Genomic DNA, 22,822 nt, shown 5'->3' on the forward strand with positions numbered 1-22,822 from the left:
CTCTTTTCAGTTCTTTATTTCCCAAAGCATATGATTTCATCCAGACTACCTGCTCACGACCTTCAAGGAAGGAGCACAGCCATTTCAATGCTGAGCCCGTTACACCAAGGAGTTTTAGCCTGTACAGCAGGATGGTATAATCCATGTATCATATACTGCTGACAGGTCTAACAGTACCAATGCCACATTGAGGCCTGCGTCTAGATTAAATTTGATGGACTCTGAGATTTCTAACAGTGTGGACTCGATACAGTGGCAGGCTCTAAATCCTGATTGAGAGGGATGTAATAGGTTGTTTTCAGTCAAAAATGGCAGTGAGTTGTTGATTTATAGATTTCTCTAGCACTTCTGATACTGCTTGCAGCAACGAGACTGGTCTAAAATGTATTAAACATTCAGGATCCGCTCTAGCCTTTTTTAATAAGGAGATTACCCTAGCCCTTTTCCAGTCGTCAGGAACTATGCCTGTGTCGAGGGAGCTAGCAAATAACTTCTGATACACTGGAGCAATGATGTCAGAGGAAGCTTTTAGTATATGGGTGATATCGGATCTGTTGGGTACCCATATCTGCAATGTAAAAAGAAGGCATTTACCTCCTCCACCAATGGTGGTGTACCAAGAAAATACCAAACGCACCATTCCTGATCGGGCTATCAGAAAACTCATATGATACAGTTGGCCTAATGTTTGTTGTTGCCTTTGTAGTACCTAAGGCATTATGTGCAGGTCCCTGGGAAAATTACAGAGTGCAAACTCTGAAGATTCTACATACTTATTATTTATAATGTAGCAAAAATCTTCTTATGAAGGATCTCTAAATTTCAAACTAAAGGGATGTGTCTATGTTTCACAGTTGGTTTGATAGGATTTTGTAGTGGAAAGGCAATTATATTGTGTTCATGGTTTTGTTCCTTTTCACACTCTTCGCCTTTAGCATCAGTTGAAGAAAAGGGTGTACCAAGTACCAGACTTAGAGTTCACTTCTCTGAAAAGATTTTGGGCCCTGTGGAGGATAAAGGTTATGTGGAAAATCTCTTTAGTTGCTCAAAGGGAAGTGGTAGTTCACTTTCTGCTTTCAAGAACATTAAAATCTGACTCATTATTCAAATACTTTGTGTGAGACGTTAGGCATTCTGCCTAGGGCGTCTGAGTTTAATGAAATATTGGCTACGAGCATCTCAGAGGTTCTGGACCCAATCTTGAGATTAACTTAACAGAAAATTGTTCATAGAAAATATCAATCTTCATTACTGATTATATCTGCTGAAGGTGTAAAAAGTTCCCTAGTATCCTGCTGCCAAGATCCTGTGGGAGGTACCAGTATTCTGAGAACCAGCATTCTGACAGTTGGTCTTTATCGGCCAGATGTATGAAAGCAATTTGCATTCCCAAACAGTGCGAATCACAAAATTCAGCGATTACCTAAATTGCAAACGCAAATAGAGAATCGCAATTTGTGAATCTCTATTGCACATGTAAGAAGCCTTTCTTAAATGCGAAATGTGCATTTAGAGAAAAGATAATACCATCAACTTCAAGTTGATGGTTAGCATGTGCGTAATTTGAAAAATGAACAAAAATGTCAGTAGGTACACATTTTCTTCTTTTGGGGTTCTTTAGGGGGGCCTTAGGCCCTTGGGCACCCTTGGTTTAGCATTCGCTAATTAGCAATTAGGTAATGTAAAACCATTTGCACCTGTGGCCATTTTGGCCCATAGGAACGATTGGAGTAATATTACCAAATAGCAATTAGCTATTTACCAAATCACTATTAGGTCATATTAAGGAATCGCAAAATATTTTGCAATTCCTACATACATATAATTTTGCGATTACCAACTATCGATTCAGTAATAATCGCTATTTGAGAATCGCAATATTTATTTTTCATACATTTCATACTGATCTGGACATCAGGATGGCAGTTTCTCTAATTCTTCTACATCAGGACATACTTCTATATCCTGTGTTAAGAAACACAACTGTTTATATATAGAGCACTGACTGTAGCTAAGAAGTTGATTCTATGGCACTGGAAAACAAAGTCCACTGTGAAGATTGAGAGATGTCTTAATGATTTAACTCTTCAAGCATCAATGCAGAAAGTATTACATCATCTCAGTGTATGGAGGTATTTTGAATGGCTTAACCCTTAATCACTGGCCGCTTGCTCAAGTTTATTCTTAAGTAATTTTGGTGGCCAGATGGGTGTTAGTGAGTTGTTACTGGGGTTGGTGGAGAAAATGGAAGGAAATGTAGCAGTTATATAGATACATAATCATTTTTGTCCTAGATCTGTTTGAGGATTTTAATTTCCTTTACTGGTATTGGGGTATTAAATGCCATTTTTTTATCAATTAAATAACTACATTAAACATTTTTTTTATTCTTTAATTTTCTCTGAATTCGGATGAATGCTTCAGAGATCATTCACATGCTACAAAGAGCTTAGATAGAGGATTTATAGGATAGAAAAAAGATCAGCAAAATAACCACGTGTGTTGACCTTTCAGAAATCGAAGAAAATGGGATTCCGAATGCAGATGAATAGACATAGCATTCCAGGGCATAGGAGCGAGGTAAAAAAAAAAAAGACCGTATTTCTAGAGGGGTTTCTCTGATGAGAAGAACACTGACCAACAATGTTACAGTAGAATTCAGACTCTATTTAGGGGTGTAATGAGTAACTCTTGAATGTACAACTTTGGAACCAAGATTGCAAAGTGCTTGATGTCCAATGCAAAGATATTGTTTTTCAACAAGGAGCTAGTTAAGGGTTCTGAGATTATTAGGAATGGGGCAGAGGGGAGGACATCTATGAGAAGCCTAGCAGTAAGGATTTAAATCTGTTTCATCCATTATATAAGAAATTTAAGAATACCCAAGTAGCTACAATTGCTATAGTCAATGTGAGATAAATTAGTAACCTGGTTCACAGATATACTATAGTAAGTAGGCAGTAGAATACCAATTTTACTTAGAATTCTCAGATAAAGAAAGGAGGATGTTAAGGCTATGATTTCTTTCATGAGAGTAAAGGAGGCATCAAAATGATTTCCTTATTCTTTGCAGAATCAGAAGGGGTGAGCTCAACTCGGACAGCCACCAATGTGGGGACCATATGAAGGGGGGCTACTCAAGAACAACACATCAGTTATGTCTCCATTAAACTGATGTCCATTAGCCTTCATCCAGGCAACCAAAGCTGTGGGAGACACCATGAGTGAAGAGACAATGATCTGCATGACATCTTCATTAGACGAGGAGGGGGAAAGAAAACCAGATAGAGTACAATGTTCCAGATAGGGGAAAAAATCAAGCCAATGCTGTATAGCAGATGCCACTTGAGTAAAGGTGATGGAGAAGGATAGAGACAGAAGTTTGTTTGTTGAAAGCAGCACACAACTAAATTAGGATTAGCCACACCTTCCCCTCTGCCCATCAGCATGTGGTTGTCATCTGATACTGTAGGAAGGACCATCTTTGTGCCATGTAATGGAAGAAAACCTACTTGATCTGGTCAAAAATAATACTTTCTTCCGTAAATGCAAAGAACTGCATATTGACTTTATTTCCGAAATCACAGACAAGAAAGGGAGAATGGATACAGATGGATATAGGTTAAACATTGAGCTTAGGGTCAGGGGATGGTTTCTACGTTCAGTAAGAAGCTCAGTTTTTATGGTTAGTATGTATACATTAATAAGAGGCATATCTTTTGCTGCATCTCTTTAGAGCAAGATAGAACCTTAAGCATCTTTGTAAATGTGTTGCCACCTGGACCTTTTTTGTTATAAAGATGCACCTTGCGTTTCTGAAACATTTATATCAGCAAAGGCAAAGTGAGAACATTAACTTACACACCCTACCACCAACACACATATGAAGAGGCGTGAGAACTCTAGGAGAAGAAACTGTGGTACATTCGAGATAGGCCGGTGCATCTGAAACCCTGATCAGGGTTGAGGCTCTCTGCCTGGCTCTGCTCTTGACCTGTCAGGCTTTCAGATGCAACACAGTGACTACACTCTGTCAGCCTTTCGTAGGAATGACAGGGGCTCTGAATATAATAACCTAGTGAAACAGGATGACTTTAGGTTTACTAATGTTTGCAGGGGTGCTCAGGTGGTTGAACGCAATTTAGAGCTGCTTTTAGTAGTAAATAGGTTCTACATTTTGCTTTGGGTTGCCCACTCAAACTAGGAGTACATTTACCCCAATATATGCAAAGTTTTGTTCTAAGGTGCAGAACAGTAGGTAACCCAGTACAGTGAATAAAGTCAATCCCAATTTTAATTCAAACTTTAACCTCAGACACGAGAAAGCAAGTGTGCATGTATTACAACCAGGGCTAGCCCTTAGCACCTGCGAGCAGGGCCCACACCCAGGGCGCAGAGGTCTATTGGGGCAGAGGGGCTGCCGGCAGCAGTCTGATTCCAACGTGGCTCCTAAGAACAGTGCATGTAAACACTGTTTCTGAAGGCTGCTGGTGAGCATGTCTGCATTCTGACTGCTTTTCTTCTCATATCCCTCCTTTCTCTTGCCCCCTCATCTTCCCCTGACCACTCCCATACTTTTCAACACACAGCTAAAGTAGACAATCGGGAGGGGACATCAAATTTGGTTTCACCCTAGGTCGCTCTCTGAACGCAGGTCAGCTCTGACCACAGGTTTGTATATGCTCGCAAAGGTGCGTAGTTTGACAGCAGAGGCGTCTAACTATAGATGACGAGGGACTGTCTAAGAAAGATTGCAACTGGTAGTGACACTGAGGTTCTAGCTGTGAGACAGGGACTCCGCTAACTCTTATTCCAAGGTCTGTGTATTCAATAGCAATGCATTCAGAGATGCAACAAAGTTCTTCTGACAGCAGAAGCTGACATGTCTGTTAACAGGAAGAAGTGGCTGATTATCTCATTTTCTGAAGTGTCCCTCCACCTCCAAAAGCAAGAGGCCATGTCCTTAGTACAAAAAAAACCACACAAGATGGGCCAGATTCACACTCGAGCACTCATTATACATTTGCAGAATGTCAAAAACATGCATGTCCAGGTGTTATCTTTTGTCCCTGCATTTCCTCACTCAAATACCATTGGACCGCATTTTTTGAAGTGTCCCTCCACCTCCAAAAGCAAGAGGCCATGTCCTTAGTACAGAGCCGCTTCATTGGCTGTTCTCCACTCTATACAAAGCCCTCTGATTGGCTGGCAGGGACAATTGCTCCAAGTCCCAAAGGAAGCGGCGAAGGTGGCACAGCTGGAGATGGAAGGCTTCGTTGGCAACAGGCTCTGACAGCTGTAGACGGAAGTTCTCACAGGGCAGGATCAGTGGAGGGTGGTCCGTGAAGCTCTCAAAGATGTCAGCTGAGAGGAAGAAAACAAGATTACTAGGTTATTCGGTAGTTCAATTGGTGATGGAGACTATTTGGATGCAGAGGTCAAAGTTCAGCAAAGACAATAGCGTAAGTGTGACTGGGTAGGATGTGAGGATGAGTATGCTCGAATGGGGAGGCATTGGTGATAATCCATTTGTTTACATACTAGTTTATAAGAAGTGCAGGTCAAACAATTAGCTACAAAGAATTACGAAACTGCAGACAAAGCAGCAGAACTATATAATACTAAAAACTGAAACCCTAGTGGCAGCCAATTTCTGTTATTTTTCCTTCACTTTGACCTTTGGGTGCATGCTGGAAACCAAATAGTCTCTATATTTTTTTTGCTTAGGTATGTTTTAAAGAGGCAAGAGCATGCATTTTGCTTTTAGTGTATTTTTATGCAATGCTTTCTTAGAATTCACTGATAAGCCAGTTACTTACTTTAGGAAAAAGCTCCATCTACTGGATGATCTATCTAACCTGCAGATTCCTCACCTTGTAAATATTGCCCAGCTGTTTGACTGGATCCAGAAAACCCAAAAGCAGTACACATGGCAATAGGTGGCTCTGGGTGGACAATGTTCTGCTCCAGAAGTGACGAACGGAGCCACATACAAGACACACCCATGAGTGCTGACGTCATTTTCTTTTGTAGGCTTGTGTATGCCCTCAGACGCAGAACTTGTCAGGAGAGTGGCATGACCAATGTACAGATCTCTTGATTGGTATCTTTTTATATGGATAAAGCTCATCCACAGAACGGGGTGAAGGGCGGTTGGAGAGGATTCTACGTTTATATATAAAGTATCCGCCAGAAAGAGCGTTACAGAAGGCAAGCAATTTATTCTTCTGATGGATACTTCCACCACAGATTCCTCACCTTGAGAATAGATACCAAAGAAGTACCTCCTCAGGTGGTGAGTCTGTGGATTGGCTCAGATCAAATAGTCCTGCAGGAATGATCAGGCAAAATTTTCATATCAACAGACCTGACAGTCAAAGCAATAGTGTTTTGTGAATGTGTCGACTGATGAACACGTAACAGCCTGATACAGATCCAGGAAAGGCACGGCACATGCCAGCGCTATAGTAGCAGCCTTGGCTCAAATAGAATGAGCCCTCAATCCTTTAGGTGGCTGCTTCATAGCTAACAGACAGCAGATTATATTGCAGAGGACTATCTACCTAGACATAGTTCTTTTCTGCATTGCTTTGCCTTTCATTGCTCCAGACAAGCACAGAAGGAGCTGATCGTCCACCCAGTAGTCTCTGATACTATCAGTGTAGAAACTGAGGGCTATCTTGAGATCCAAACAATAGAGTCTCTCCCTCTCTTTCAAGGTATGAGGCAGGCCAAAGAAGTCGGAAGGGTGATAGCCTGGTTGACATGAAAAGGTGTTCATACTTTTGGTAGGATTGTAGCTCGAGTCCTCAACACGTTTCTCTGGAAAAAAGGCTCTATATGGTGTCTGGACTGAAAGTGCCTGCAAATCACTTGTGGGAGAACCACAAAAGTCACTATATTCATCTGTGCTTAACCTTATGTTAGCTTGACTTAGAGGCAATGTATAAAGTATTTATGCAGTACGTAAACAGTAATAAAGTGAAAACACAACACAAGAAATATCCCAAACCAATTTAGGAAAATAGAGTAAATTGTAATCCATAAAATTCTACCAAAACGACAAATATCCAATCAGTAGAACCCGAGATACTACATTTTATAAGTTTTTATTTGTGAAAATAGCACCCAAAAGCACAAAGCGGCATTCATGGTCATCTGGTCACGCTAAACAGGGAGAAAGTCACAAGTTCAGGCTGCCTGCAATGGACCACGGGATGGATACAGGGATAAGGTTAGTTTTGCTGAACAGTTACCTTCAAAATATGGAGCGAAGAGTTTGTGTTGGAGGAGGCCGCGAGGAACAGATAGGAGCATTGTGGATGGTCGTCTCTGTTGCGTGAAGTCCAGGTTGTGTGTCTTGGCTGAGCGTTGCTGTAACGTGAAGAGCCGGTCAAGCGTTGCACAGATGTTGCTGTAGCTTTGGGTTGACAGTCATCACATGCTATTGCTATAGCATGAAGTGTGGGTCTCACATTGCTGATCACTACTGGCAGTCGATACGAAGAACAGATCTCACCAGAACTTTGCATTCCTGGTCGTCGCTGGTAGTTGCTGTCGACACGAAGAGCAGATCTCACTGGAACCTTGTCTTGGTGCAAACTGGCTTGTTCACAGTCGCAAAGAGCTCACACTTCAGGATCTTTACCTTTTCTAGAGGAGGAGTACACTCTGATGCCAGCCAAGGATCCAGGCCCTGGGGAGAAACCTTTTGGGGATCAAGGACTCACTCAAGCAGAAGCCAGCAGGGCTCAGGCAGGTCCCAGCTGGTCCAGTTGCAGCATATCATCTGGGCAGTTGAAGGAAGGCTTCCTAACTTTGTAGTATTTCTGTAGCTCACACAGAAAGTCAGCCAACTGAGCCTCGGAGTCACTCTGTTTAGTCTGGGTTAAAGGCAAGCAGGTCCAGTCTTCCTTCTCAGACTGCAAGGCAGGCCTTCAAACAGCAGCGCTGTTCTCTGGAAGCAGGGCTTTTCTTCTTTTGTAATTTCCACAGGTCTAGGAGTGTTTTGATGAGTGGCTCAGGAGCTTAAATATTTATACCTTGTGCCAGCCTTTGTGTGTGTGTGGGGGGGGGGTCTCCTTGTCCTACTCCCACATCTGATTCTGGAATGGTTCTTCCCCTAGCCAGGTTCCAAACTGTCTCTTGGTGACAAAAGGCAGGACAGGCCATGTGTCATGCTCCTTTGTGCTTGCAGGAGGCAAAGCCCTTTGAAGGGAAAGTGAGGCTGGGTACAACTCTGCCACAGTCATACTGCCAAGATGGCCCTTCCTGTCCTCACCTAAGCTCCCTTTTTGAGCCTGTGTAGAGGCAATACCCAAACTCCAACAGCAGCGCCATTCACAGTCACCCTAAATCTGACTATACCATTAAACAGGATTTCAAATTACAATTAATCTGAGTATAAACAGCATATCTCTATCTGCTCACAATCTAATATCACATAATAAATGTAATATGGTAACTTGGTCATAGTCAATGGGCGGGATAGGCCTTACAACGGTGAAAAAAGACTTTTGGAGTTATTCACTGCCAAGACATGTAAAACATATGAAAACATGGCCTACTTTTTATATACAATACACCATGCCCTATGAGCCTCAAAGCCTACCTTAGGGGTGACTTATGAATATTAAAAAGGAAGGTTTAGGCCAGGCAAAAGGTTTATTTCTCCAGGTCAAAATGGCAGTTTAGAAATACAGCACAGGCTTCTGTGGCAGGCCTCAGATATGTTTTTAAAGTGCTACTTTAGTGAGTGGCACAATGAGTGCTGTAGCCCACTAGTAGCATTTAATTTACAGGCCGTGTGTACATGTAGTCCCACATACTAGGGACTTGCAAGTAAATTAAATGTACCAATCAGGTAGATGCAATTGTACCATGATTTTAGGAGAGAGCACAAGCACTTTACCACTGGTTAGCTGGGAAAAAGTGCACAGAATCCTAATTCCAACAAAAACAGGATCAGCAATAGAAGAAACAAATCTGGGAGACACCCTGAAAAAATGGACAGGCCCAACACAAATTCATGTCCCACTGAGGCATTACAAAGGGCTTTGGAATTAACATATGTTGTAAACCATTAAAAACCTCATCCCAACAGCATATTTGAAAGAAGAAGGCTGATCTGGTAGCTGCAAAAACAATAGAGCAGACAAGTAACTTTTAACAGTGACCATTGAAAGTATTTGTTTTATCAAAGACAAAACAAACAACAAAACGTCCAACAATGTGGCTTGTAGTGGGTCCAGCTGGTGGCTGCAGCACCAAGTCACAAACTAGTCCCAGGGCCTGACATAGACTGATTTTGTGGACAGAAGATCGTCCCAAAGCAGCAGCTTTATCGGTGGACAGATGCTCATGCCCAGGAGTTCCAGGTACCACACTTTCCTAGTCCAAACGGAGCAACTAGAATGATCTTTTTCAGAACTTGAGGCAGAAGAGAAAGGGGCAGAAAGGCATTCAGGAGTCCTGAGTGCTACCGTAGTTGGAATCCATATTTGAGAGAGTCTTCTTAGTAAGTTCAGCAGACAAATGCATTGACATTGCATGCTATGGGCACTGGCGAAAAAGAATGAGCCAAGGTTCTCTCCATTGCTGAAAGAGGCCCTGTACAAACCCTGGGTGTACTGATAAGTAGTCTGCTAAATGTCAGTGACTGAGTTTGTATGTCCTAGTGCTTAGAGATCCTGCCAGGTAGTTCATGACTGGAAAAATGCAGTGGCGATTCAGCCAATACCACAGGTGAGGAGCTTACTGTCACAGAACCCAAGACCCTACTCACCCTGCTTTTTGCAGTACCACATGGCTGTGGTGTTCTCTGTGAGAACCTCCATCAGTCTTCCTTTGATGGTTGGCAGGAAGGCGTTTAATGCCAAATAGATCACCTGAAACTCCAACAGACTGATGAGGAGCAGGGTTTCCACTGGGAGTCATAGTCCTCTGACCACCACCTCTCCCAAATGGCCTCCACAACCCAGCAGTGATGCATTCTTCACGACCATGAGCTCTGGGTGGAGTACGAAAAAAGGTGAGCCGCTGGCCTAGTTGCGGTCAAGCAGCCAGCACTGGTCTGTTGCAGACTCCTCCAAAAATTGTTTAGGCACCTCTGGTGGTGCTGTGCTCACTGGGACTTCAGATCCCACTGCACAACCTGAATGTGCCATCTGGTATTTTTGACCAGCAGAATGTAAGATGCAAAAACTCCCAGAAGTCTCAACGCCATCCTCACTCGGATCCAGGAATGAGGCTGAAATATCAGGATCATAGCCTGAATGCCTTGGACTCTCCACTCTGGGAGAAAGGCACAAAATCACACTGTTTACACTACAGCTCAGATGAATGGGAGCATCTGTGAAAGAGTCGGGTCTAACTTCAGGACGTTCATAGAGATGTCATTAGGTTTACCAGTGTATTGGAGTAATCTATGACTGCTTGGGGCAAGCCTGTCTTCAACAGCGAATCATCGAGGTAGGGGAAGACTGGTACCCCCAACGCCATAGGAGTGCTGCAACCACCACCGTCAAGTTTGTGAACACCTGAGGTGCATTGATGAGGCCAAAAGGAAGAACTGCAACCTGGAAATGCTTCTGGCCCACTGTAAATTGCATATGGCACCAGTGGGTCTGCAGGACAGGGCTATGGAAATACGAATCCTTCAAGTCCAACAATAAAATCCAGTCGCCAAGATACTGGGCAGATAGAACCTGGGCTTACGAGAGCATCTTGAATTTGTCCTGTTGCAGGAAGTCACTGAGAGGGTGGAGATCTAAACTAGGATGGAGCCATCCACACTTCTTCAACACAAAGAAATAGCAGGAATAACCCCCATTTCCTGCTTTCAAGGCCATCACACTCTCTATAGCCCCATTTACCCAAAATGTCTACACTTCCTGCTGCAAAAGGAACATATGGTTATCCATCAGCCAACCTGATGGTCAGAGAAGGTGTGGTGGGGTGGAAAGAAAAATGAGGGCATAGCCCAGTTGGACATTTTTGGAGGACTCATCTGTCGGTCATAATGTCTTGCCACTCCTGAAAGAAATGATGAATACTGTGTCCGACAGGATGGCTGTGTGCCACAATTGACTCACTAAAGCCATTCTGAAGTTGTGGCAGCTGGAGTTGCGGGCACTCAACTGAGCGTTGTTCCTGTCGTCCTAAGTGTTGTCTCTGGAAGCCGCAATCTCAACCTTATAAAGGCTGGTACATTTTCTGTGCCAGCTGCACCATCTGATGTTACGTTTGACAATCAAAGACATTAGCATCCTAGATTCATCAATCCACTGCTTACTACCGTGGCGGCATGCAAGTGTGCCACTAACTTGGGTTAAAATCATTCATCACTATTCATTGGTTTATACCATTATACTATTAGATGATAGAAAAGTGCTTATGATGTAAACATTGGACTTTAAACCCTCAATATCGACAAGTAACATTGTAAATTTAATTAAGGTATAATCTACCTTAACTAAATATTATGTCATATAACTAGTATGATACAAAATAGTTAGTATGGTGCCTTGGATCTACCCTTAAACATCAAACCTCCCATTCAGCTATAAAATTACCTTCAAGAATTATTTGGATAAATTGCAATGTGCGTGTACAATAGAAAATGGTGTGTCTACAAAATCACTCTCTTCAAAAAATGTATTAACATTTGGAGATTTCCTAACCCTTCCCATCTCCACCCCCACGCTGACTTCATGAAGAAAGAAACATAGTGACAAAGCATTTCCCACAGAAAAAATTAATGGGTGAAATCTAACGTGCATAGTATTAATCACGATCAAAAATTCTCCAGATTGCATAACATCTAGTTAAGCTTTTATTCCTCAAAGCATACAAATATTCAAACATTCAAATCCTGGGCCTTTTACTAATCCAGTGATCCATAGTAGGAGATACCATTGACTTTCAACCTACCTTGTAATACCAAAGAACGAGCCACTGCCTTGGCTATGTAGATAAAACATAGACCCGCCCTTTTAAATATTTTGATCCATCTCGAGAATCCAAACAGAGCTAAAGAGGTATCACGTTGAACACTCAGGCTCAAAATTTTACATAAACCTCAGAAGATCTAATATCAAAAGTAATCAAGTACTGGACAGGTAAAAAACATATGGTGTCAGTACCCTCGTGCATTAATTTGACAATTGAAGCATTGGCCCTATACTGCTGGGTTTATCCTGTAGAAACTAACAGGAGTGTGATTTGCTGGCCATCTAGAAAGGAATGGCATTCTCTTAATGTTCTATGCTCGAAGAGCTTTATGCCCACGCCTCTGCTATAAACTGCCATTCCCCAAGTGTTATATTACAACCAATATATGAGGTGAATTTAGTAAAAAAAAATTGGGACTCAATGTCGCATTTGAATTCTACTGTAAAGCTCTGTACCAATTCCCTACACCCAGCAGCCAATTCTTGACTATTAACTTCACCAACGTAAGAAAACCCTCATTCAAAATTCTTTGTCTTTCAAAAAACTACTCATCTCCTGAAAGACATTCAGTACTCTGCTGCAGTTTGAACTCAATCTCAGTGCAAGTTTTCAATTTCTCATTAGTAAAGAAATCTTCAACTAAACAACACCTTTTGATGTTCTATCTTTCTAAAAGAATTCTTGAAATCCCCAATCGCATGCCTCTACACTCCTTTTACTATATGATTGCATGGCATAAAGGGATATTCAATTTCCAGTAAAATTGTTAATACGAGTCACCATATTATGTACCACTTTATATCTAGTTTTTTTCGGGAATGTAGCTGTTTCAAAAAAGCTGGTCAGTCTCTTTCTGATTCTTTAATCATCTGGATTAAAAGAAAATTATTGAAAACCTTGACCGGATAATTGATTTGCACCATACTGTCTAGAAAAGGATTCTAGATAATAATCATGTAACGGAGGTAACGTTACACCCCCCCTCCCATCCTTATTTAGTTGCAATACTGTCAAACATACCAATTTATTAAAGAGGAAGTCCACTTCATGGAAATATGAATTATTCACTTTAATTGAGACATTAGCGAAAAGAAACAAAAATAAATATAAAATCAACATTTTTATCAGTGAAACTTATCCAATTATCAATAACAAAAGTAGTGTCTGTCTATTTAATAGATATTTGACTTTCCTCAACATAGTCAAATAATTAAGATAAACAGGCAAAACTTGGTGACAAAAATTCCCCAGTAGTGTGCTGGATGATTAAAAACCAGCTGCTGTTACTAACATTAAGGAATATCACTCGCCTCTGTCCTAAACAGCAAAATATACGATTTTGAGTGGGTCAGCTTAAAACCACCAGCTGCGTTTTAAATTCCTGAATTATGTCGAGCGCTCCTTGAATATTGTTTTTGTCAGTATTAAGATGTAAAATAATGTAGTACCCAAAAATCTTAATTTTTGACATCCCCTCTACTGGGGTATTAATCCAAGGTGTGTTAGGAAGCTTAACCGCCAGAGACTCAATAACAAAAGTAAAGAAAAGCAGACACATCAGACAACCCTGATGGGTACCTCTCTTTATTGAATTTTGCTGAGACAGAAAATTATGCATCTTTTTTGACTAGGTAGAAGGTCATTTTGGTATAAATTAAAATTATTGATGCTTTTAATATGTTAAGAGAAAAATAATCGATTGACCTGGACCAGATAGCTTGTATTTGCCAACATTGATCTACGGATATAAACCCAATTTGCACTTTCTGAATAACGTTTTGCGTGACAGGCAATAATTGTGCTGCAATCAGTTTAGTGACAAGCTTATAGTCTGAATTTCATACACTAATTAGCCTACACGAGGTGACATTTATAGGTAACATCTTTTTCTGCAAAGCTGCCTACCAATGCGTCAGTCCCCTCCAAGATTTGATTAAATAACTCGTCAAGAAAGGTACAAGTTGCAAAGCAAATTCCTTTTAGAATTCTATTGGGAAACAATTGCTCCCACATGCTTTTGCATTTGCGATTGTTTTAAAGGCTATCTTAACCTCAGGAAGATATATTTTCTCAATAAGACAATTCTGATTGAGACAATTTAAGGAGCGCAAAAACACTAAGATATTGCTCCAGCTCTATCAAAGAGACTTGATCTACTTTTTGATACAGATCCTCATAACGTTGATTAAAAAACTCTGCTATCTCTTCTTTATGGCATGGTTGCATCTTGGTAAACAACTTAAAAATAGTGTAAATGTAATTACTGCACGTTTTTCTCGTAATAGACGATGCCAAGACTTTAACAATCTGTTGGATCTCTTTTTAAACTTTCTGCTGAAAGTTTAACAACACATATTTCTTCAGCCATAAAAAAAATCTCTAAAGTTCTATGACCGCCTTGCTAAGATCCTGACGTTGTCTTACCTGACCGTCCATATTGCTCCCTAAACCCCATACCTCTGATACTTTTCCAGGGCCTCCAGCAACTCCTGAATACTCGTAGAACGATTCCAGTTTATTTTGGCTTTATATGCAATGGTCCACCTCCCTAAATTTAGAATTGAAAGTCCCCCAAACTGCAAATACTTGGCACATATTCAGATTTTTTTTTTTAACTCAGTAATCTGAGCTCTAATTTCCTCTCTCCAAACCTGATCAGCCAATAATTATTTATCAAACTGCCACCTACACCTAGGGCTTCAATCAGCTTCAAGCAAGATTTCAAGCAAGACTACAGAGTGGTCCAAGAAGACACTGGTGACGATGGTGGTCGACTTTCTATTTATCATCGACAAAATCAGAAAGAAATCTAAAAGTGGCGCGGAATTAAACTGACTCAAAACACAAGTAAATTGCTTAAAGTCCGGATAATCAAGATGCCTAGGGTCAACCACTGCATATTCTTGCTTGAAAGCACATACTAAAGCTTCAGTTTTAGGCTCTTTCTGTCTTTTATGACAATTTGAGGAATCCAGCTTTACATTTTGTATGAAATTGAAATCGCCACCAAAAAATAGAGGGCCGCCCAACTCAAGCGAAAGCTTATAGAGCTTGCTAAAGGCCTCTATATCATCCTCTATTGGACCATAATAATTAACCAAATTTAGATATGAAGGGGCACATGCATCAAAGGTTTTTGCGAGCGCAAACGGCGCGATTCACAAATTGGCCATTGCGCCTGCAAAAAGGCCTTTTGCGATGCATTAAAGTGTTAAGCACACGCAATTTAAGAAATCGCAATATATTGCGGTTTCTTAAATTGCAATTGATTTAAAGAATTGCAATTTGCGATCCTTGAATGCAATGCTGGAAGCACTTAGAAATAGTGAATTCGCTATTTGGGGCTGCAAACTAGAGAGAAATTACTCTGGTCTGCATTTTGCAAGAACCTTGAAAAATGCAGTAAAGTGCATTTATTAAGGTTTCAGGTTACACAGCACACGCTTTTGAGGCATGTATGTGCGCAACATGGGTGCACATAACAATTGCAACAGGGTGTCATTTTGACACCATTGCACCCTTGAAATTGCATGCGTTATTTGCGAGTACCTACTGTTACTCGCAAATTGCTCATGGAATTTCCCATTCATTCCGATGGGCCTGTAGGCCCATAGGAATGAATGAGAAGCCATTCCTTAATTGCGACTCGCAATTTGCGACTCGCAATTAAGGGATGTTTAAGAATCGCTATTTTAATAACGATTCCTACATGCATAGGCTTTTGAGAGTCCTTAATTGCGATTCCGAAAGGCTTAAGAGTCTGGTTGTCCAAAAACTCATTGTGACGTGGATGGACAGATGTAGGTGACCATCTCTGTATGTGGTTATTATGCGTAATGCCTAAATAAGAGTTAGATTTCTATGCCTAAATAAGGGCAATGTGAGTTGTGCCTATATAAGGATATAAATCGGGAAACCTATATACGGCATCTAAATCGGCACACAACAGTATTTGTCAACATTGATCTATGGATATAAACCCATTTTGGAATTTCTGAATAATGTTTTGCGTAACAGGCAATAATTGTACTGCAATAAGTTTAGTGAAAATCCTATAGTCTGAATTTCATACACTAAGTGGCCAATATGAGGTGACATTAATAGGTAACATCTTTTTTTGGAAAGCTGACTACCAATGTGTCAGTCCCCTCCAAAATTTGATTAAATAACTTGTCAAGAGAGGCAGAAGTTGCAAAGCAAATTCCTTTTAGAATTCTAATGGGATACAATCGCTCCCACAAGCTTTTGCATTTGCGATTGTTTTAAAGGCTAACTAAACCTCAGGAAGAGATATTTTCTCAATAAGACAATTCTTATCTGATTGAGACAATTTAGGGCGCTCAAAAGAACTAAGGTATTGCTCCAGCACTATCAAGGAGACTTGATCTACTTTTTGATACAGATCTTGATAACTTTGATTAAAAAACTGTGCTATCTCTACTTTATGGCATGTTTGAATCTTGGTAAACAGCTTAAAAATAGTGTAAATGTAATTACTGCACGTTTTACTCGTAGTGGACGATGACAAGCGTTTAACAATCTGTTGGATCTCTTCATAAACTTTCTGCTAAAAGTTTAACATTACATATTTCTTCAGGCATAAAATAAATCCCTGAAGTTCTGTGACTGCCTTGCTAAGATCCTGACGTTGTCTTACCTGATCGTCCATATTGCTCCCTAAACTCCATACCTCCGATACTTTTCCAGGGCCTCCAGCAACTCTTGAATGCTCGTAGAACGATTCCAGTTTATTTTGGCTTTATATGCAACGGCCCACCTCCCTAAATTTAGCTTTGAAAGCCCCCCAAACTGCAAATACTTGGCACATATTCAGATTTTTTTTTTAAGCTCAGTAATTTGAGCTCTGATTTCCTCTCTCCAAACCTGATCAGCCAATAATTATCTATCAAACTGCCATCTACACCTTGGGCTTCAATCAGCTTCAGGCAAGATTTCAAGCAAGACTACGGAGTGGTCCAAGAAGACACTGGTGATGATGGTGGTCGACTTTCTATTTATCATTAACAAAATCAGAAAGAAATCTAAAAGTGACGGGCATTAAACCGACTCAAAATACAAGTAAATTGCTTAAAGTCCGGATAATCAAGATGCCACGGGTCAACCACTGCATAATCTTGCTTGAAAGCAGGTACTAAAGCTTCAGTTTTAGGCTCTGTCTGTCTTTTATGACAATTTGAGGATCCAGCTTTACATTTTGTAACAAATTGAAATCACCATAAAAAAAAAGAGGGCCGTCCAACTCAAGCAAAAGCTTATAGAGCTTGGTGAAGGCCTCTATTTCATCCTCTATTGGACCATAATAATTAACCAATGAATTTAGATATGAAGGGGCACATGCATCAAAGGTTAAGGAACGGCAATTTGTGAGTCCTTAAAGGCAATGCTGAAAGCAATTAGAAATAGCGAATTCGCTATTTGGGGCTACAAAATATAGAGAAATTACTCTGGTCTGTATTTTGCAAAAACCTTGAAAAATGCATTAAAGTGCATTTTTCAAGGTTTCAGGTTACACACACATGCTCTTGAGGCATGTGTGTGCGCAACATGGGTGCATATAACAATTTCATGGGTGCAAGAGGGTGTCATTTTGACACCTTTGCAATTTTCCATTCATTCCTATGTGCCTGTAGGCCCATAGGAATGAATGGGAAGCCATTCCTTAATTGCGACCCGCAAATGCGAGTCTCAATTAAGGATTTTTTAGAACTCGCTATTTTAGTAGCGATTCCTACATGCATAGGCTTTTGAGAGTCCTTAATTGCGATTCCTTAGCAATTTAGGACTAGCAAAAGCTTTTCTTGATGCATGTGCCTGCATGTCTCCACTAGGACCTTAATCCAAATCCATCAACCCTTATCATCCCTCTTGACAACAATTATGTGCCAGTCTATATTCCTTGAGAAATAAATCGCAACCCACCAAATTTCTACCCCTGAAAATGAAAATAAAGCATGAGAAAATCTTCTAGGAATCCCTAACAGGGGGTTATTGGATTTTAACTGAGTCTCCTGTAATGAAATCACATCTACTTTCAATGAGGATAGTCAATTCATAATCAAGCCAAACTTCCAATGATTCAGTATACCGTTTGCACTGCATGTGACAATCTTAATTAATTGAGCAATCAGTCAATCAGCCCCTTATACAACCATTCCAGACCTTTTTCCAAAATACATATTTCCAAATCATTCAACTGTTAAGAAGAATTGTTACAAATGCCCAGTCCTAACTCTTACAAATACACCTTATACCAGGTATGCTGCTGATTTGACCCCTGATATCCACCCTATGCAATCCCATAACCCACCTGCACCAATAACACCCCACCTTTCCTTGAAAATCTCAAAATGGGGAATTGATAGTCTTACTTCTTTGGCACCCTATATCCTCGCTGGCAATCTGTACCTCCACCTGTGGTCGATCTTTACCTCCTGCGCAATATTGACGAAGGACCCCTCCCACTCCACATCCACAACATAAGGCATTTAGGGATATATAAACTTTCACAATCACTAATGCCCACTATGCCTTTAAACTTATGGAACTGACAAGCAAAATTCAAAATTGTCTGGTGCAGTCTGCTAGATATCATCTCTTGCAGAGCTTTGAATTATCGACAAAAAGGCTTGTGCCTCCCACACAGCTGAAAATATGTGAAATTGGCCCTTAAACTGAAATTAAGTTTTGATTGCCGAGTCAGGGAAGCCTGAGCACCACCAATCCCAAACTGTGGTTGTCGAGCAGCTGTTATAGACATGTCGGAGAAGACACAAAATTGAATGCTCTCAGAAATGGTAAATGTCTTGCAATCATTGCAATAGCCAGAATCTGTTCTTTAATCCTGTAATCAGCAAAGTTTACCAGAATAATATGTGGATATTTCATACTCGAGGTGCACTGGGTTGGAATTCGTTTGGCTCACATGTTCGTCAAATTCTTATCAAAGACTAGCAGAACATGGGTTTTAATAACATTTTCATCCATACCAAAGCCTGGCAGAATGTGTTTTAAAAACAATTTCCATCAAACGAGCTGGGCTTGTAGACCCTCCCTGGTTCTCATCACCTTCTGGCACACCCACAAAATGTATGTTAGATCTTCTGCCATGATTTTCGAAATCTTTGATCTTTATTCTCAGAGACAATTTTGTTTTCGAGATTTTAGATCCTTTGTTCAGCCTCCTCAAGCCTAATAGGCAGCTGTACCAGAGTTTTGTCAATCTTTACCAATCGCTAATGTAGCACAACTTTCTCCACCATTTGTGTCAGTTTAAGATCCCTTATTTCGTCAGAATACTCTCCAAAAGATGTGTTAGGGCCTTGGCTTTTTCCTGTGATCATGATTGTGTCTATTCTTGATTTGAACCTTGTTTGATCAGCCCTGACTCAACCGGGATATCATATTCATTTGCTACTGTTGGTCTCAAGAACCTTGAAAACGGAGTCTGAAACAAATATCGACAGGCTACTCATCAAACTATACTCTGAACCTACAGGCAAGGACCCTTTAACCGATGTAGGTGATAAACACCCAGACTTAGCTCTGTCAACTTCAGACTGGTTGAGTATTGGACTGCCCTCCTAGCTATCATTGAGGCCCACACTCTCGGACCCAGATTTTAATAGCTTGCCAGGTGATCCTCTAATACCCCTTGAACTAGATTCAGCCTTTCTGACAGAGCTGGCTCCATGGACCTGTCACTATCATTGTCACAAGGCAAATTTTCGTTCACTGGGAAGACAAACTGGGGGATTGGGGAATTGATAGACTTGCCTGGCAAGGAGTGTTAACACTTCCAGTGGGAATCTATATCTGAGCTTACAGGACTAAGCAGGCCATCTCGCTCCTTAGTTATATCTGGTCGGATTAGGGTATTCTTCTGTATCCCACCTTTAGTTGGGAGTAACTTCTCTGACTTTTCAAGTGCCAACCTCCCCTGGATACCAAGCTTTTCCCTTCTCTGTGAAGCAGTGGCCTTACTCTTACCTCAAGGAGATACACTATACTGCAATTTTACCATCTGCGATGTCAACATCAGATTGCCAAATTGCCAGTCCTGAACAATTTCAATGATGGCTGTCGCTTCTACTTTGGTGAACTTATGAGGCTAGCCTGTAACTGCCCTCTTACTCACAATCAGCTGCATATTCCTGGAGACTAACGGAACATAGAATTTACACGGGATGGACCCAGGAGTGGATGGTCCGGACTTGTAGAGGGCAGACGGGTCCAGGCAGCGACATACGTTGGCACCTTCCTAAGTTCAACTCTCTTGCATGTCCCATTCAATTGAGAGCCACAAGGATAATACCATGAGAAATAATAAACAGCCTGGAGGCCAGACTTAAAAGGGATGCATAGACAAATACACATGGCTTACAGGGACCCCTGACATCAACAGATGTGTAGCCGCCTTCAAGGCCATTTGGTCCCCAATTTGCAGGCAATCCAGGACCTGTGATCTTCCCTGGAGGATAAAAATGATAGAATTAAAGATCAACATGTTTCTTTTGAGGCATGATTTGCATAATACAGCAGCCAGGGTTACAAAGTCTGAGGGTTGCATCTCGGAGACAGAGGACACAGTTCTTACTATACAGGCCACAATTACTAAACTAAGGAAAATTGTGCACCATCTTGAGATGCAGGAGGAAGATTCTGAAGGCCACTCCCACCTGCAATAACATTAGAATCTTGGGAGTGCCAGAAGGAGCAGAAGGGTAGTCCTCTACCCAATTTGTGACCACCTGCCTGAACTCATTAATTCTGAAAACTGGCATGTCTCCCTGTTTTGCCGTGGAGAGAGTGCACCAGTCCTTGGCAAAGAGGTCTCCACCCAGGATCCACCTCGCATGGTAATCTTGGCCAATAGACTGCGATATCTGGTTTCCTCGACAGACAACCTTTAGCCATAGTGTCCACACCCTACCACCACTTATCCACGACTTCCTACGAATTCTGTGTGCTTTAGAGATGCACTTCCTGATAGGATGCTGGGTTCCTGGGAGGGACTTCAATGGTGTGTGATGGACTGGGGTTAGACAGGACCTCTAATGCGGGGAGCACTGGCCAGGGGCAATCACGATAGCACAATTCATGGAGGCAATGGCTTAATAGATACATGGAGAGCCCTTCACCCACAGGACCGGGGTTATGCCTTCTACTCCAGGGCCCACAAAGTTTTTCCTGGTTAGACTATTTTCTGGTACCTGCCTTAGAATCCCACTTGGTTGAAGTTGCCTACATAGACGCCCGGGATCTCTCAGTCCACTCAGCTGCCACTAGCCCCACATCACTCCTGGCTATGTTTGCAACTGAATGCTTGATTACTGCAGGACGCCTCAACCAAGGCCTAAATCCATACAGCCATAGAATGTTACCTAGACACAAATAAAGGCATGGTCATGTCCCTGGAGGTCCTCTGGGAAGCATTGAAAGCTACGGTTAGAGGGGACATCTTTGGCCATATTTCGGGAATGTGCAAGAGATGCAAACAGAAAGTGACAAACTTAAAGATTCATATACTAGAGTTGTAAGCGACTCATGTAATATCCAGTTCTCCCTCCACGTTGAAAGACTCCTTGCACCACCAAAAGATACTCCATTAGTTGCTCCTGGATGAGGCTCAGCTGTGTGGCTAGATACACAGAGTATTTTAATGCTTCCTGGTTTCTTATTTGGGTTCGTTTTCCGTTCTATTTACCCCTGTTTTTAGCCTGCTTGCCTGCAGCTTGCGCCCCTCTCTCCCCTCACCTGCATTTAAAAAATGGCATTCTCTGCCTGAAAAGCACCACCATTTCGGTGGGTCCGGGTCCTGGGGGTCATTTTGGGCGCCATCTTCCTTTGGGACACCTCAGCCAGCGGCGGCCGCCATCTTGGAGCGGACTTGCACGCTCAGGGCTGATTGGAGCGCCTATTTAAAGTCGCTCCCTCACGCGCAGCGTGACGCGCAGGTGGACGCCTTCGCTTAGCCTTAATCGTGCCGGAGTCCTGCCCGTCTGCGCCCGTCAGCGTCCCGGAGGCGGCGGGGCGGCGGGGGACGCCGGTCCGGCGACACTCTGGCTGAGATGATTTGTTACACCTCTGCGATGTTGCGGGATATGCGGGGCCACTCCAGCTCCTGCCGCTTCGTCTTCCCGGGGCGATTTAAGGGTAAACGACGTTGCCCGGGTTATGGCTGGACGCCTTCCTGGACCCGTGTCAATGTCCCTCGTCCTGCAACAGCTGGCGCACAGCATCTGAATACGAGGTCGGTAGGCTGCCATGCCCTGCATATTTACGATCTTCTTGTTAGGGAAAACCCCCTATGTCTGCTACTGACCGAAACCTGGCTGGGAGAGGCTTCCAACCCGGAGGTCTTCTCAGCCATTCCGCCGGCGTACAATATCTGCCCGCAGGATAGAGTGAAGGGTAGAGGTGGGGGAGTGGCGGTAGTGGTGAAAAAGAGCGTTTCCTGCTCAGTGCTTCCCCTGAACTCCATTGGGAGCGCTGAGTCGCTCGCCTTCACGCTCAGACTGTCCCCGGGCCAGGCTCTGAAGGGGTTGCTGGTTTATAGACCACCAGGCCCTGGGGGTTCCTTCCTGGATGATCTGCAGACAGCTGTCTCTGAGTTGGTGCTGACCTCACAGCACTGCGTCGTGGCCGGTGATTTCAACTTCCACCTTGACGTACCGGGCGACCCGGATGCGGTCAAACTGTTGGATATTACATCTCCACTGGGTCTTATACCGTTCGTGTCGGGGCCAACTCATGAGAAGGGGCATACCCTGGATCAGGTGTTTTCGTCTGTCCCTCTTACGGAGGTTGACACCCTGCCGGTGCTCTGGACCGATCACAGGTTGATCAGATT

General features: G+C 42.2%; 1 protein-coding gene across 1 annotated transcript in view; it reads right to left on the minus strand.

Moving 5' to 3' along the window:
- Positions 1-3,548: 3,548 nt before the first annotated feature.
- RASIP1 (Ras interacting protein 1) overlaps positions 3,549-22,822 on the minus strand; it is a 284,208-nt gene continuing 264,934 nt past the window's right edge. Inside the window, exon 12 of the mRNA XM_086930409.1 lies at positions 3,549-5,364. Within this exon, the coding sequence (XP_086786535.1) occupies positions 5,165-5,364 (200 nt within the window). The 3' untranslated portion in view covers positions 3,549-5,164. The remainder of the gene's footprint in view (positions 5,365-22,822) is intronic.

This window comes from Lissotriton vulgaris, chromosome 7 (assembly GCF_964263255.1).
Source record: "Lissotriton vulgaris chromosome 7, aLisVul1.2, whole genome shotgun sequence".
Classification (NCBI taxonomy): Eukaryota; Metazoa; Chordata; class Amphibia; order Caudata; family Salamandridae; genus Lissotriton; species Lissotriton vulgaris.